The 15,577-nt window shown below is 40.8% G+C and overlaps 2 protein-coding genes across 2 annotated transcripts; one reads left to right on the forward strand and one right to left on the reverse strand.

Moving 5' to 3' along the window:
• Nucleotides 1–3,491: 3,491 nt before the first annotated feature.
• Nucleotides 3,492–4,406, reverse strand: LOC306963896 (uncharacterized protein). The gene has a single exon (XM_079557658.1). It carries the CDS (start codon nt 4,167–4,169, stop codon nt 3,534–3,536), a length of 636 nt encoding a protein of 211 aa, XP_079413784.1. The 5' UTR covers nt 4,170–4,406; the 3' UTR covers nt 3,492–3,533.
• Nucleotides 4,407–11,464: 7,058 nt separating this feature from the next.
• LOC306964041 (E3 ubiquitin/ISG15 ligase TRIM25) lies at nt 11,465–15,305 on the forward strand. The gene is made up of 4 exons (XM_079557881.1): nt 11,465–12,127; nt 13,382–13,521; nt 13,778–13,945; nt 14,294–15,305. Exons 1-4 carry the CDS (start codon nt 11,501–11,503, stop codon nt 15,000–15,002), a joined length of 1,644 nt encoding a protein of 547 aa, XP_079414007.1. The 5' UTR covers nt 11,465–11,500; the 3' UTR covers nt 15,003–15,305.
• Nucleotides 15,306–15,577: the final 272 nt, after the last annotated feature.

Below are 15,577 nucleotides of genomic sequence, written 5' to 3' on the forward strand. Positions count from 1 at the left end.
GAAGTGACGCTTTGAATCTTCACCTAATCGACAATCAAAATTCCAGAACAATTTGATAATTGGATGCAAAAGCTCTGTGTCAAAGCCTATTCTTCTCGAGGTAATTCAGTGGATGTGTTTTAGTAAATGTTTAATGTTACTTAAATATCAGACTATAGAAACACACCTTGTATCTTGTATCAGTCAGGGCTAATATGTAGATATCAGTGAATAGCAAATTATTAAATTCTTTGAAGCCCAGACATTTTCATTATATTCCAAAGCTTATGGAAGTAGGCAGGCCTACATGTAGCTCAAAAGGCCTGTACTACTGGAAAGTTTTACTCAGCTTAAATACAGTAAAGTTGTTTTCTCCACAAAGAAAAACAAAAAACCTAGTTTGATCATTTCAGTGCACAAAAAACCTCCGGTACAAATAACTGTCTTTAAAATACTTGCTGCTCTTGTTTATACTGAAATTCAAACTCACTCCTGACCCCTGTGTGCAGCTGCCGACTGAGGCTGAGTCTGGCAAGCCAGCTGTTAGAGGATGTGCACATTTCATCGGCCTGAACCTGCAGAAACCCTAACCGCCCAGCTTTTCTGCATTTATTAATTATAATAAAATCATTCATTATTTATATCTAGAATATTACATTTTAGCAAATGCTAGCCTGTTTCTCTCATATAAGAAAGAGAATTTAAAAAACACACAATTTTGTTTTTTCATGTTGTTTCAACATGTGCATAGACTAAAGTAAATGTAAGTGTTTGAGTTTATATCTTTATTTGAATTAATGCAAAGCCATTAAAATGGCTATTCCAGGCCATATGATCTTGACAGCATTGATGATAGCGGAACATTGTAACAAAGTCTTCCAAATAACTTTAGTATCTTCTCCCAGGATGTCGGTTTGGCCGTATTTTGGGGCCAAACATGTCGTCTTTCCACATGTGGGCAGCTATTTGTCAGCGGCCTTTGAAGTCCGTAAATAGTTCCATTTGAAGCGGTCCATTACAGCAGAAGAATCGAAGCACATTTGTTTGTGAAGAGTCAGTGACTTTAGCATCTGGAAAGACAAAAGGAAGAAGAACAAAATGTGAGAAAGTGCTAAATTTGTGCACTCAGTTAACTGCCCTGACATGGACGTGCGTAATCCTTTGACTGCGCTCGATGTCGGAAGCGCTGCGTGTTCAGTATCTCTGGAACATGTAAGAGAGGTCAAGCGTGGGACACCTGACAAGGAACATTTTCACATTTTCCAGCATTACCATTATGGAAAGTAAAACATGCATAATTGCAAACAGGCACCAAAAGTACAAAGGCCTCAAACTATTTGCCAATTTTTGAATTAGCCTAATTAGGCTTCCGTACTTTGAGGACAGAGTCAGGTAATCACACTGTAATCCTAGCACTGGGCATACTTTGCGGCACACCATTTTGTTGGAAAAGATTAGCAAAATGATCAAGCAAGTTGAAGTGTAGCAAATTTGAATATGTATACGACTGAGGAGAGAGAGAAAATAAATGTGATTGAATTTTTTTTACAAGAACATTCAGAATTAAATTAGGCTACAAAAAAACAAAAAAAATGTTGTTTGTACTAATGTAGCCTAAATGTTTGCTGTTTATGTTGTCATTGGATTTCGGTGCTTTGGCTGCTGCTGAAATCACGCCTGACGCCAGTCGAACCAATCTAGCATTGAACTTGAAGGGCAACTGGGTTATCCACAGTGCTAAAGCAGTCAATAATGCTGAAAACAAACAAACAACCAATAAACACTTTATCATAATGCTAGAATGTCTTTTTATACTGGCTTAAAATTGCTCATTTATTTCTAATCTTTGAGCCAACAATCAAAACTCCCCAAATGTCATGTGGCGAGTTGTCAGTGGTGTGCTTTCCGATATAGAACAGTGTGTTTACTGTAGCAGTGTAGAGGTTGGTTTTCATACAGACTGGAAACATGCTGAACCTCCTCAGGACTAATGATAGGTTGTAGTGTTTCCTGCTCAGTTCCAGTGCAGGGAAAGTGGTGGCTATGGATTTGAACCAGATCCTGTGCCAGCTGCCATCGCTTTGGGCCTCACCAGTCAAAGCTAAACCTGGCAGGTGCTCCACTGTTTTCCTCTGGTTCCTATGTGACCAGCCTGAAGATTTTTCTACAATGTTAAAAACTGTAATATCAGTTTTACTCAATACAAAATGTGACTTTCAACTGTTAATTTCATTAATTATATTAAACTGTGTGACTTTGTAATTTTTGACTGAATTATACAAATTTCCAAGACATGTAGAAAAGAAGGAGATATTTGTCTTGGCGGCTGATTTGTGTCTGCAAATTGGGATATGGAATTATGGAATTATTACTGAGTTTCATTCAAACGTTTAAAAGCACCATTATGTTTGTCCCCCAATATTTTAACATATATTTCACCAAGTATAATTTTGGACTGTTTATCTCTGTTTATATTCAAAATAGATGTATATATTGCCACAGAATAGAATAGATGCATAGATAAAGCTAAATATTTTTTCAACTCAGATTATAGAAACACAACGATAGAGATTATGCTTGACAGCCAAACGTCTGCTGTGGGTATCTTTCAGGCATGTGCCTAAAGGTCATTGGGTGAGGGGCTCCTTCTATCATTTCTATCATTGTAACAAGGTATAGTCGGAATTTTGCCATGAGTATCAATTGTATTTCTTGAATTTCAGCAAGTTTTGTAAAAGTTGTGCCTCTCCGTTTCTTAGGTTAAAACAAGCATGCCACAAACATGAAGAATAAAAGAATCCCAGGTTGTGTAGCAGCAAGAATTATTCTGAACTCAGATTCTGAAAGTGCCAGCCCACACCTATGTTCACATGCACTTTGGTGTGTATAAATCGCCTCTCACCTCCTCCATCACTCCCAGTGGTTTATGGGAGCCCAGCAGGGAGCCGCATCAGCCTCTCCTTTGATGGTGACACTGGTGATTCATGGCTTTTCGTAACCGTTTGTTTTCATTACGCCTCCTCGTCAGCACGCCGGAGTACAGAGCTGTATCGCCGTTTCGTGCAATGCAAGCAGATTCGGGCCAAAACGAGGGGAAAGAATTCAACAGAGGAGGGTTTTTTGGCACTACAAGAAACAAAGGGGCTTGGTTCGGGTTCGAGAAAGAGAGAGACGAGAGAGGAGATTGCAGCCCACGGAGGATTTTTTTTCCACAGCCTTTGGAGTTCAGAGGTGGTCAGGGATCCATAAAGTGTCTTGGCAAAAAAACAAAACAAAAAACAAGACGGAAGTCTCAGGGAATTGCTGCAGAACTGGTCTTGCTTGGTTAAATCAAGTTTTCAGTTCAAATTGTGCATCTTTTGAGTTAATACATGGTGACTAACCAAAGTCTGTGTGGCAAAAAGAACCACCAACATAATTTCTACATGATCATAAGATTCATAACATTTATGTCAATTAGGATACAAAATGATCATTTTTGCAATATCTTCTGTGACAGCACATCATCCAGTCAGCGAGGGGACAAAACAATCATATTGTGTCAGGACTTCTTCTCAGTGACCAGCTGACATGGACGACCAGGCCCCTTCCATCCTCCACACTGAAAAAGCATAGCTAAGTCTTTCATGCGCCAGGTAGTTGCACCCTGTCAGCTTGCTGTCCATCTCGTCATTTTGAAGAACTTGATATAAAAAGTCAATATACCGTGATGCCAGTTTGAGAGTTTGTATCTTGCTCAGTTTGTCAGAAGGCAGCGTGGGAATGATCTTGCGCAAGGAGGCGAAGGCTTCGTTCAGCGATTGTGTCCGTTGACGTTCGCGAATGTTGGCGATAACCCGTTGGGTGTGGGAGTCTTCCAGGCCTCCCAAACCTCCAGGACTGGGACCGGGGACAGGAGAAAGAGATGATCCTGAGGAGGGCGAGCGATGCTGGGGGCTTCTCTTGAGTCTCTTAGGGCCGTTGGGAGTGTAAATCTGAACCGTGTCTACTGGTTTACTCTCGTCCGTTAGTACCATGGCGCCAACCGCTGTCACATGATCGTGGCTTCCTGTGTGGCGCTTTCGTCCATTGAGTCCCGGTGTTGCCACAACAACCGGACAGGTGTTAGAGGGATGTCTCGGCTTGATCTCTACCCTGGAGATCACTTGACCTTCAGAGTGGTCATCCATGGACTTGCCCTCTTCTCGCATGCCTGATTTTTCAAGCCAGTACCTGTCACTTTTGCCCAATGTCTTTAGTTCTTTTGGATTGCCTCAGATCCCTCGCAGTCTTGTCCCGTTTGTCTTCTTCTTGCTGATGTGAGTGTCAATCATAAATCAAATCGAAAGCCCAGGGAATTCTGGAACGCCGTGGCAGCTTTCTTCACCCACACGTGGAATTGAGTGTGTTTTTTTCCTCCAGCATCTGCACGCCAGACGTCTCTCCAGCCTCACTCGCCCAGCTGCATGTGAGACAACAAACTAGAATCGGACTTTTTAAAAGGGAGGGGAACCACGGAACTTCCTCGCTACCCGCCCATGTGCTGCCATGATTGGTTTGGGGGACTTCTGTGCACAGCTGAGTTTGAGTCAACAGGAAGAGCCTAGTGGAAGCCATTGGTCCCATCAAAGAAGAAAGGCGGAGACAAAAGCGCCAAGAAGGGCCAACCAGATCCAAGCTCCTGTGACGTTCTTCAACAGAAACGTTGCCCAGGTTTATGGGTTCCAGATTTCTCCCCAAAACGAGTGTCTACCATCCCCCACTCTACCTTGTTGCCTGCCGGTCCCCTGGCTCTCCCCACTCACCGTTATCAGTTGGTTTTAAGAAGTTTGGAGGAAAACAAATGGCAAGTAACGATGGAACTGAAAACGATTTCCTTGATTTCCAAAAGATAGGATCAAACATATTGTATACGAATTTGATAACAATAGATTTTATTTGGCAACAAAAGGTGTGTGCCCTGGTTTATTGGCATCGTTCAGCTGCTGCTGGGAGCAGACCTGGGGTGCAAAAAGCTGGCATTCCAGAAAGGTGCATTAAGTTACAGAAATTATACTGTTGGACAGGTCATGACTGATTTGAACACACCATTCAAAACTATATATATAACACACCCCACAAAATATTCAACCATTTGAATTTTGTTCAAAGGTGAAGAAGTTTCATTGTGATATTTAAAAATTGTTAGTTGAATAGTACTTTTTTACTCCAGTAAAACAATTAAGCATTTAAATGTATATTCAAATGAACAAGACGCAAACAGATCAAAGACTTTTACTTTGGCACAGTTGGTAGAGCAGGTCGTCTCATGATTGAAAGGTCGGGGGTTTGAATCCCGCCTCCTGAAAGTGCGCTGTTGTTGTGTCCTTGGGCAAGACAATTTACCCACCATGCCTCCAGAGTCTGTGTACACTGGTGTGTGAATGGGTGACTGGTTCCTTTTAGAGCGTCGAGTGCCTCATGTAGGTGGAAAACGCTATATAAGTTGAAACTGTTTACCATTTACACTAATGCATTAGTCTCATATAGCTTTCCAGGCTATTTACATAATTGTTATCATGCATTAATCATTCACTACCGAGTCACAGCTGCACTGGGGCAGACTGACAGAAGAGAGACAGCCAATCTCTGCAATTGGCCCCTTTGACCACCCCCACTCACACACAGCACATTTATAAATACAGTATGTCGGTTAAATGTCTTGGACTCGGCACTATTCACCAGTTGGTGCCGGGATTCGAACTCTGACCATTGTGTCTGTCGACAAATGCTCTAATCTTAAACTCAATTGCTTGCAAATGTGAATGCATTAAAGTTAGTTAGCAAAATGAAATGGGTGAATTGAAAATGATTATTAAGCACATGTTAAGCATTATATTTTCTGCATTTTAATCTTCCTTGAATACTGCAAGGGCAATCTGTCTCCTCTCCAGACTAGAGCCAGGATCTTCATCTTCATCATTAGTTGGAAGATAGTTTAAATATCTACATTTTAGTCACTGAGCCATAGCCACGCATCTCCATAGACCTACACTGTACATTTTTAGTTTGACAATGGCATGTTGTATAGCCGTCTGTTTTACATTAACTTGAGATCTCGCTCTCTCTTTTCTTCTGGAGTTGGCTGCTCTAAACTGACCTTAAAACGTGTCCAAATCCTTTTCATGTTTTTAAACACCATCAGAGCGGAGCTGTGTGGGCCCCAGACACCTGCACCTGATCACAACTATTTACATCTCGTCAAACTCCTCAAACCCTTTTATTCCTGGCTAAAAATAAATACCTGGGAGGTTTAAGGGAATGCTGGAAAATGGACATCAGTGGTTGTTATAAACACACATACAATGGGTCAGTGTGGTGGGTGGGGAGAAGTCCACATACAATGCTTTATTTGATAGGTGAAGGACCCGGGAGGCTCAGTGCATCTGGAAATACGGCACCCTGTCTGTTTGAACTGCACGCTCAAATGAGGATGTAACATAAATATTTCCAACAAGAGAAATTGGAGAATGTTATCACATGTGGCGCTGGTGTACACACGCACACGTGGCTTTCACTCTTTATGCTGGATTGGTAGTATTAGTTTGGACATTGTTGTTAACAGACAATATCAGTGTGTGTAAATAATGGCTGGTGGAGATGAAGGACAGAGTGCGAAGTCATTTATAAATGGCGGACTTCGAAACAATTAGCCAACAATTTATACCTCCCATTATGCTTTATTCACTTTTGTTAAGCTTTTATTTGTACAACAGTCTCCCATACAAGATCAGTTCAGTTTTCTATCATAGCAACGTCAACACACAAAAAAAAGGTTCTCTGTGTTGCTATGTTTAATTTCTCATCTAGAGACTTCTTCAGCTCATGTTGTGGCACTGGTGTACACTTTAGGTTAAGGGGAGGAGTTAAATCTGTCAAAGTCATACTCTCAGTTTTTTACCCCAGATCAAGACAAAAGCGAGTCAACACAAGACTAAGAGCAGTCGGGACACTTATGTGAGCATGACTGTGGGGCTATTATTATGATCTGGATCTGAGGAGACTGGCCTTGGTCTGTCCAGGGTTTTGCAATGAGATGTGAAGATGGCCATTCTCAATTCACTATTATCATCACTCTTAACTTATACGGCTAGTCACTAGAGACACATTTGGAAGATAGACATAGTTTGTTGCCTTTAGTGTTGCATGCACTGTGTCAGAGAAAGTCAAGATGTTGCTTTGGTTTATCTCTAGAGAAGGGAATGTGGATGTTCAGGTTTTGCTTTAATTAAAGAATGTTCACGGATAACCTTAAAAGTCATTGGATAAGAGACTGTGATGGTCTGTGGATATTGTTTTTCGGACATGAGAGGTGAGCCCTGAAGCAATTTGTTTGTTATTTTCCCCTTCGATTACTCTCATATATACATTTAAACATTTACATTTAAATTGATTTTCAGATTTTGTACGTCATTAATGTAGACTGTGTGCACCCCAAGATCGATCCAGTATCTTGTTTTTGGCTTGGAGCATTTCGTATCTACAATGTTTATATCACTAATACGTGTTTAAGTAATAACTTTTGTAGACAGTAGCCCAATTAGAAGAAATGTTCACCTATACCCACCCACATATTCTTTTGTTTTTTGCAGTTTGCAGGGGGTAACTGTGAGCTTATTGACATCATCTGCTGAACCTTGTCCTCGCCCTTGCATTTCAGAAAAAGGCCTGAATCAAGTTTTTGTTGTTTGTTTTGTTTTTGTTCTTGATACTATCTTTTAATAATTTAAAACAGTTGCTGTATCAATATAGTCGTAGTTCATCAGAGAGTGTTTTGATCACAGCACATGGGTGAGGAGCAGAGTTGGTGGTATAGGGGCCACTTCAGGGGCCCTTCTTGCTTCCGGGGGCACTCCATTATTTAGAATTCATGCAGTTATTTGTGTGTGTGTGTTTGTTTTTTTACAATAACATGTATATTTTTGATTATTGAAAGGTTCGCAACATCCGGTTTTCAACTTTCTGATTTGTAGTAAAATAGCATCATAAATAAGGAAGAGAGCTTTTCCTTTAAGTTCAAAAAGGCACAACAAAACTGCAGTATGCTCTCCTTTTTACTCTTTTGCCATGCTTTTATTGTGAACCTGTACCTGTAACTACAGTGATTTTTGTTTCAAGCAATTTTCTCAAAGAACAAATATATTTGTAAAGAATGGTTGTATCAATCACATGATCATGTCAGTGAATTGCTATTCAAGGCATAACATATCAGGCCGAATTGCTGGGTTGCAGGTGACATCACAGCATTCTAAAGGCTTATACTATTATATAGAGGAATTTTTTTTTTTTTTTAGAGGACATTTTTGGTCTTGTACAGAGAAATCATGGACCCAGTGACTGATATTAATGATAATATTTTAAATTCATATATTTTCTTTTTAGCTACAACTTGTGAAAGTGTAATGCCGTTAATTGGAAAAACTGGCTCCTGCCCCCGTACATCATCATATTTTAGAACCTGCAACCCACCAATAAAGAGATATTATAAAAGTTGCTTTCTTATTACAATTTTGTTCTTCTGTCCAATCCCATTTATTTATATTTTCTGACATTGAAATATGTTATAAATAAATGATAATTTTAAAAATATATACGTGTAACTATCAATATTACCCTTTTGCATTTTTTCCTGCTTATCGTTGACTTGCAATATTTCAACTACTCAAATCGCTGTCTGCTGCACGTCTAAATTTAACATGTCCTACTAATACTGTACTCCATCGCCATCTTGTGACTCAGGAGAGACAATGCACACTGCACGGCTCACAACCATCTTTAGTACAGTATTTACAATGAGCAGAGTTGCATTAACTCTCTCTGCACTAGCACTGAGCTAGATCAGACCTAATCTCTAACATTTCTGTCATAAGATATAATTTTCTAATCATGAAGACTAGGTCTGATACTTAGTGTTTGTGTTTTAACAAAAAGATATAATAATCCATTTGTAGGCCTTGTTTATGTAATTAACACAAAATCCTGAACAAACCAGTCATAACATATCAAAAAACTAATTCTGAGGATGACTGCGTAGAATTAATCAAAATTTATTTTAGTACCATTTTTGAATTTTCTAATACTTTTGAATAAGAGCAAATAGTTGCACTCGTGGTGCTTTGGGGTCATTGATGATCCCATTTTGTTTCAAGCTTCTTGGGTTCTAGCTTCAGTTGGACTTCATAAAAATGCACTGATATGAACCACTTTTTATTCATTTTTGGGTCGGTGGGCCATGGTTATGTAAAAAAAAGTCAAATTTTGAGCTAAAAATGACCGTATAACACTGAACACTGATTATTCGAAATATTTGGTGAATTGGTGGAAGTTAGAGGTGCTGGATTGGCTCATGTCCATTGAAATTAATTGGATTTTGCCGAGGACCGCGGGTGTAACTTTTGCTCTCACTCAATAAGAATACATTTTTTAAAAACAGCTGTTTTAGTTTGCTTGAGCTCCCTCTCTAACTTTGAGCCTCTACCAGTGCCCAATTCACCAAACACTTCGAATAATATCCACTTCAGGAATTTCAGTGTTACAGGGTCATTTTTGGCCTACTAATACTACATTTTGACTAATTCTACTTGGAAACTGACAAGTTGTCAGATAGTCCGAGTCATCCTCAGAATATATATATATATATTTTTTACATAAACAAGGCCTACAAACTGAAAAAATAAATAAATACATAAAAAACACGAACATTTTGTATCAGACCATGGCCTGAACTTAGATTACAACCCAAATTCATTAAAAAATATATTTTAGGACTGAAATATTAGAGGAAAAATTTGTCATAAATGAAAGGAGCACAAGTGTAACTCCAATATATAGATAAAGATATAGAGTTATTTTTCCCCTGATAAAAGTCATGGATGTTAACACATATCCGAAAATTCAGACCCATTGATAAAACTATTTCAGAGATACACAGCGACAAAGCAGTGTTTCATAAATGACCCCAATACGACACAAGACTATGTTTGTGGTCCAGAGTATTGAGCATTTTAAATATCCCAGGACACTTATTCCCAAGAGTTGAGTGTAGTTTGTGGTATAGTGTGCGATTTGTCTGACGGTAGTGGAAACAGTAGCCTACTTTTACAATGAAAAACAATTGTGGTCCAGCTCCAGCCAGAATCCTCTTTCCAGACACTGTTTACTGTCAGCAGATCTCTCCATGTGACTTAAGTGTTCTAAACCATGCAGCCCTCATCACCACTGTATACAAACAAGCAAACCAACCAACGGAGCCACAACACCAGCAGGAAGTAGGAACTGTGAGTGTAAGTTTAAGTGCTTACACCAATTAGCTTCAAATCAAAGTTGAACATGAGTTGAGTAATTTACTCCTTTTGCTTCTGATAAAAAGGGTGTTTTTAAGCCTAAGAAATCTATAAATATAAAAAAAAAAAAAAAACTCTTCCTCACCCTCCGCGGGCGGTCTCTTTTTTCCTCCAAGCTCGGGTCCTCTACCAGAGGCCTGGGAGCTTGAGGGTTCTGCGCAGAATCTTTGCTGTTCCTAGAACTGCACTTTTCTGGACCGAGATGTCTGATGTGTTTCCTGGAATCTGCTGGAGCCACTCCTCCAGTTTGGGGGTCACTGCCCCGAGTGCCCCAACGACCACGGGCACCACTGATGCCTTCACCCTCCAGGTTTTCTCCAGCTCTTCTCTGAGCCCCTGGTATTTCTCTAGTTTCTCGTGTTCCTTTTTCCTGATGTTGAAGTCGCTTGGTATTGCTATGTCGATCACAACGGCTTTCCTCTGCTCTTTGTCCACCACCACAATGTCCGGTTGGTTCGCCATTACCATTTTGTCCGTCTGTATCTGGAAGTCCCACAGGATCTATATATATATATATATATATATATATATATATATATATATATATATATATATATATATATATATATATATATATATATATATATATATATATATATATATGTATATATGTGTGTGTAGTGTGAGCGAATCACAGTGATTTGTACCAAAGACTTCTACAAGAAAGCCCATGTTCCATCCTAGGTTGTAAGTGTAATGGCCTTCAGGAGTCTGTCCCACGTCCTGTTAAAGTCCTGAGCCTATATTAAGTTTTGTGCACAGCGTAAAGCTTAGAATCAGCTTTTCAACATTGAACAGATGAGCATGAAAAAGCCTACAGGAAGAATAGTGAAACATCCTAAACATCAACAACCTAGTCCAGTTGGGAAATACCAAACCCTCTGCCGTATTGTTTAACCTTTTTGGACCATAAACACCCGCCCCATAGAGGCTGGCTTCTCGGCAGAACAGACCAAACTGGGTGTCCTGGAATGGAATGCTACCCTGCATGTACTTTTGGACACACCTCCTCTGTTTCACATAAAAAGGTAGCATGATGACTGTCTTCCTTGTTCATTCTCACCACTTGTCAGACACACTGCATACTACCAAGACAGAGAAGATACACGTATGTATTATTCTGATGCAATAAAACAGTGAGGACGGGAAAAGGACTTTTGATGATGTCGCTGTCCAAGCCTGAAGAACAGCTCACTTTCGAGTTGAGCTGCCCCATTTGCCTCCATCTCTACTCGGATCCTGTAAGCTTGCCGTGTGGACACAACTACTGCCGAACCTGCATCTGCCAATATGTAGACTCCGAAAACTCCCTCAAGCCTCTCCCACAATGTCCTGAATGCAGAGAGGTCTACCAAGGCTGTGAGTCTCTTCAGAGGAACTTCAAACTCAGCAGCATCATTGACAGTTTCCAGGCGACCAGCTTAAAACAGGACCCCAAGACCCCAAATATGTCCCTGACAGTTACCATGCCGTGTGACCAGTGTATAGACGAACCTGCAGCAGCTGTGAAAACCTGTCTGAAGTGTGAGGTGTCCCTGTGCTTGAGACATCTGCAGAGGCACAATGAGAAGGAACCGTTCAGAGCGCACACACTGGTAGATACAGTTCACAAATCTGTATCTAAAGCCTGCTCCATCCACCACCGCCCGCTTGAGTACTTCTGCTCCACCGATATGACACCACTCTGCTCCATCTGCCTCAGGCAGGGCCACCACCAAAACCACGAGATGCTCACCGTCAATGTGGCTGAGGAGGAAATGAGGCGGGCGCTGGAGAATCGCAGCAAGGTACAAATGGGTCAAATTTCAGGTTTTTCCAGTCACTGATGATGAACCTGTTACTTGCCTTACACACATCGTTTTAGAAACTAGAAGGTCTTGGCTTTCAAATGAGGTGTTCACACTGGCATATAGGCTGTAAGCTCTCCAGGCAATACGCTAAGAGATTTGATTAGTATATTATGCATAATCGCTAACCCAAACTCTAACCCTGGGGCACACAGTTGTTCTGTTAAATTTAATATTCTTATGCATTCCCTTATGGTGCTATACTAAGTTTTAATATAAGTTTTTATTGTTTATTATTGATCTAAGTTATGTGTTGTATGTTTTCTGTTTTCAAGTTTTCTGTTTTCAAGCTGCACAATTGAACTGCAAAAAGGAAATCCTAGTTGTGAACCTGTTCACCAACAATGGCCAATAAACCAATGCTGATTCTGAATCTCTTATTCTGAAATTGTTCTTTTTTTTTAGAATCATATTTTGTTTTAATCTACTTTATGCCAGTATAGTTTTATAGTTTGTTACAAGTTTTATTGTTGTTTATTGTTTGCACGAACAAAAAAATCAGTATGGCCAAGATCAGTTGTTTTACTTTTCCTGAGCTATTTTCTATGCATTGCATAGTCACACCATTGGCCACACACATGACAAAGCAATAATTTTAAAGAGGGGGTATTATGCTTTTTTCAATCACATAGCACCAGTCTATAGCACACTACAATGATGACGAAACCTTCTGTTGGTCTGTAAATGCAGTAAATTAAAATAACTGCCTTGTATAACATTGCTCTCTCAAAATGGCTGTAGCGAATGTCTTGAAAGAGGCCTCTGTCTCTTTAAGAACCTCTGACCCTTTCCGACACGCCCCCTCCACACGCTGTCTGTGGCATCAGTGGGGAGGGGGTTCTGCTGAAGAGCAGTGGTTGGTTACTCGGCTGGTGACGAAAGCTCGGAGGCGTCTGTGGGGGCGTTCCTAGGAGGACTCAGGCAAACCTATCCCTAAAATGGCTGCCATCAGAGTTTTTACAGATTACTCAAAAATACATGAACACTTCAGGCATGTTTTTAATGATGGAATGACATAATAACATGATGTAAAGCTTGAAAAAGTCGATTTTGCATAATACCCCCCCTTTAATGAACCATAGACATAATGCTTTTAGACACCATAATTCCCTTGTACATACTTGAAATATTACAGATGTGCTCTGCAGGATCTACCATGTCATTTGTGCTCACAACAAATACTGTGCATTTCAGGTTGTTGCCTGCAGGCTGCAATTGACTGAGGGCCTCCTACTCAAGACAACAAAGGACCAGGGGGTGTCTGAGACCATTTGGGACAAACTTATAAACAATGCTGTGACCACAATGGACACTATGGCTGCACTGGTGGACAGGTAACATTGGAAATATTAAACTATGAGTAATACTGCTTTGTTATGCAGCTGTAATATTCCAACATTGTCATGCTGATAAGGAAGTTTGACGGCATCTCGACATCTCACAATTCACTTGTACGTCTATGCCTCTGTCCACATTCTCACGATCATAATCATCATCACTAGTGTGTGCTGTCGAATTAACTTTAATGTGAGCGGAACAACGGACTTTGTAAATATGTATGTTGTATGTGTGTGCCTTTTACGCATCCAGGTACCGGGACCGCCTTTGTGTCCTACTGGAGGAAGAGAGGGGCCAGCGCAGGAGGAGTTGGCAGGTTGGCCAAAGTGCCCTGGAGGAGCACCAGCAGCAGCTTGTGGAAGTCCAGAAGAGAGCCACAGAAGCCCTTAATGAAAAGGACACCGGCGTTTTCATTCAGAGGTATACCACGGCGATCAGTGCTTCTGTGTATTCTGACGTGTCAACAAAGGCAAGCACATTCCACTCCGCTAACAAGTTTACGTCAAAGCCCTCATACCCCTGTCCTAGATCAAGCAACTTGCTCTGACAGCTCGACAAGTTTTGTTGCCTGTGTCAACAACAATGTGTGCACACAATGAATTTGAGCTTGTATAAGACAGACAGCACCCCTGGAAAGTGTCTGATATCAGATTCAGTGGAGCAATGTTGTCATGATTTTGAATTTGGTTTGTATCCTACATGCCCCATCTTAGAAATATTAACTTGACCACTTTTAACTTGCCATCTCTGTACTGGTGCTTCCTCTAGGTTCATGCAGCTGGAAGAAAAGCTAAGAGGCGTCATCAGCAGCTCCCTTCCCTCCAAGCTCCCATCCAAGGCCCCCCTCAACACCACGCGACTGCAGGCTGGCCTCAAAACCCAGGACTTCCGCTCTGAGATGACCCGACTCCTGGACTCCCTGCACATCCTTCTCAACCCTCTGGACCTTACCTTCAACCAGGTCACTGCACACCCCAGCCTCATTGTCTCCAACGATCTCCGCACTGTCAAATACAGCTCTACCAAGCAACAGTACGCTGACCACCCAGAACGCTTCACCACAGCACCCCAGATCCTCTGCGGTCAAAGCATCTCCAGTGGGGAGCATGTCTGGGTGGTTGAAGTGGGGGCCAATAGCATGTGGTCCCTGGGGGTGTGCTACAAGAGTATTCCCCGCCGTGGTGACCATAGTCGACTGGGACACAACACAGTGTCTTGGAGACTGCAGTGGAAAAATGGAAAGCTAACAGTGTGCCAGTCTTCTTGTAATGTTTCACTGGGAGAAATGACCAATCACCCGCTCAAGATCGAAATGGCGCTGAATTATGAGTGCGGGACTTTGACATTCTACAGCACCAAAGGGCGACGGGAACACCTGCACACATTCAGGGCAGTGTTCAGAGAGCCTCTGTACCCCGCGTTCAGCCTTCACTCAAACACACCAGAGTCCTGGATAACACTCTACAGTGGGATGTGAAGGACACGGCTGGGGGTCAGTTGTGGTGAAAAGCATTTGCTGTTTTTTTCTAACTATCTATCAGCTATAGATTAATTTTAAATCATGTAACAGACTCCCTGTGGTAAAAGTCAGACCCCCACCTTGTCCTCCTTTACAAAGAAAAACAATTTTTCCAGTACCCGACCTCCAAGAGGTATTTGAGAAACATCGAGGAGTAAGTAATCATCTCACTTTCAGATTTCACAATTAAAAGACAAAAGTCATACATTGTTGATTTATGCATGTTGACTGTAATAAAATAATATAAAAGCACTTTATTGTAAGCATTTATTTAGATTACTAACAAAAATAATGATTCAATTTCTACCAATTTGCCTTTTGTCATATGAGCATCATGTACACAATGAATGTGTGGGATCATAATGAAGAATTCTAAGGCTTTTAACTATTCAGGTGGTCTATACACATTTAGAAGACTGAGATAATACAATAATGTGACTTCACCCTTTTCACTGTTTTTGATTTTGTATACAAAATTAAACATGAATTGTAAATTACTATTCTAGTCTTTGTGTATGTCTGTGAAGCTCTAA

The sequence above is a fragment of the Gobius niger genome, assembly GCF_951799975.1.
Source record: "Gobius niger genome assembly, chromosome: 6".
NCBI classification, from domain to species: Eukaryota; Metazoa; Chordata; class Actinopteri; order Gobiiformes; family Gobiidae; genus Gobius; species Gobius niger.

Bases quoted from the DNA above. Each gene is read 5' to 3' on its own strand.
- LOC306963896 (XM_079557658.1), bottom strand. From the start codon at position 4,169: ATGCGAGAAGAGGGCAAGTCCATGGATGACCACTCTGAAGGTCAAGTG.
- LOC306964041 (XM_079557881.1), top strand. From the start codon at position 11,501: ATGATGTCGCTGTCCAAGCCTGAAGAACAGCTCACTTTCGAGTTGAGC. The intron at 13,522-13,777 runs GTAACATTGGAA...TTACGCATCCAG, and splicing joins ATGGCTGCACTGGTGGACAG to GTACCGGGACCGCCTTTGTG. The intron at 13,946-14,293 runs GTATACCACGGC...TGCTTCCTCTAG, and splicing joins ACCGGCGTTTTCATTCAGAG to GTTCATGCAGCTGGAAGAAA.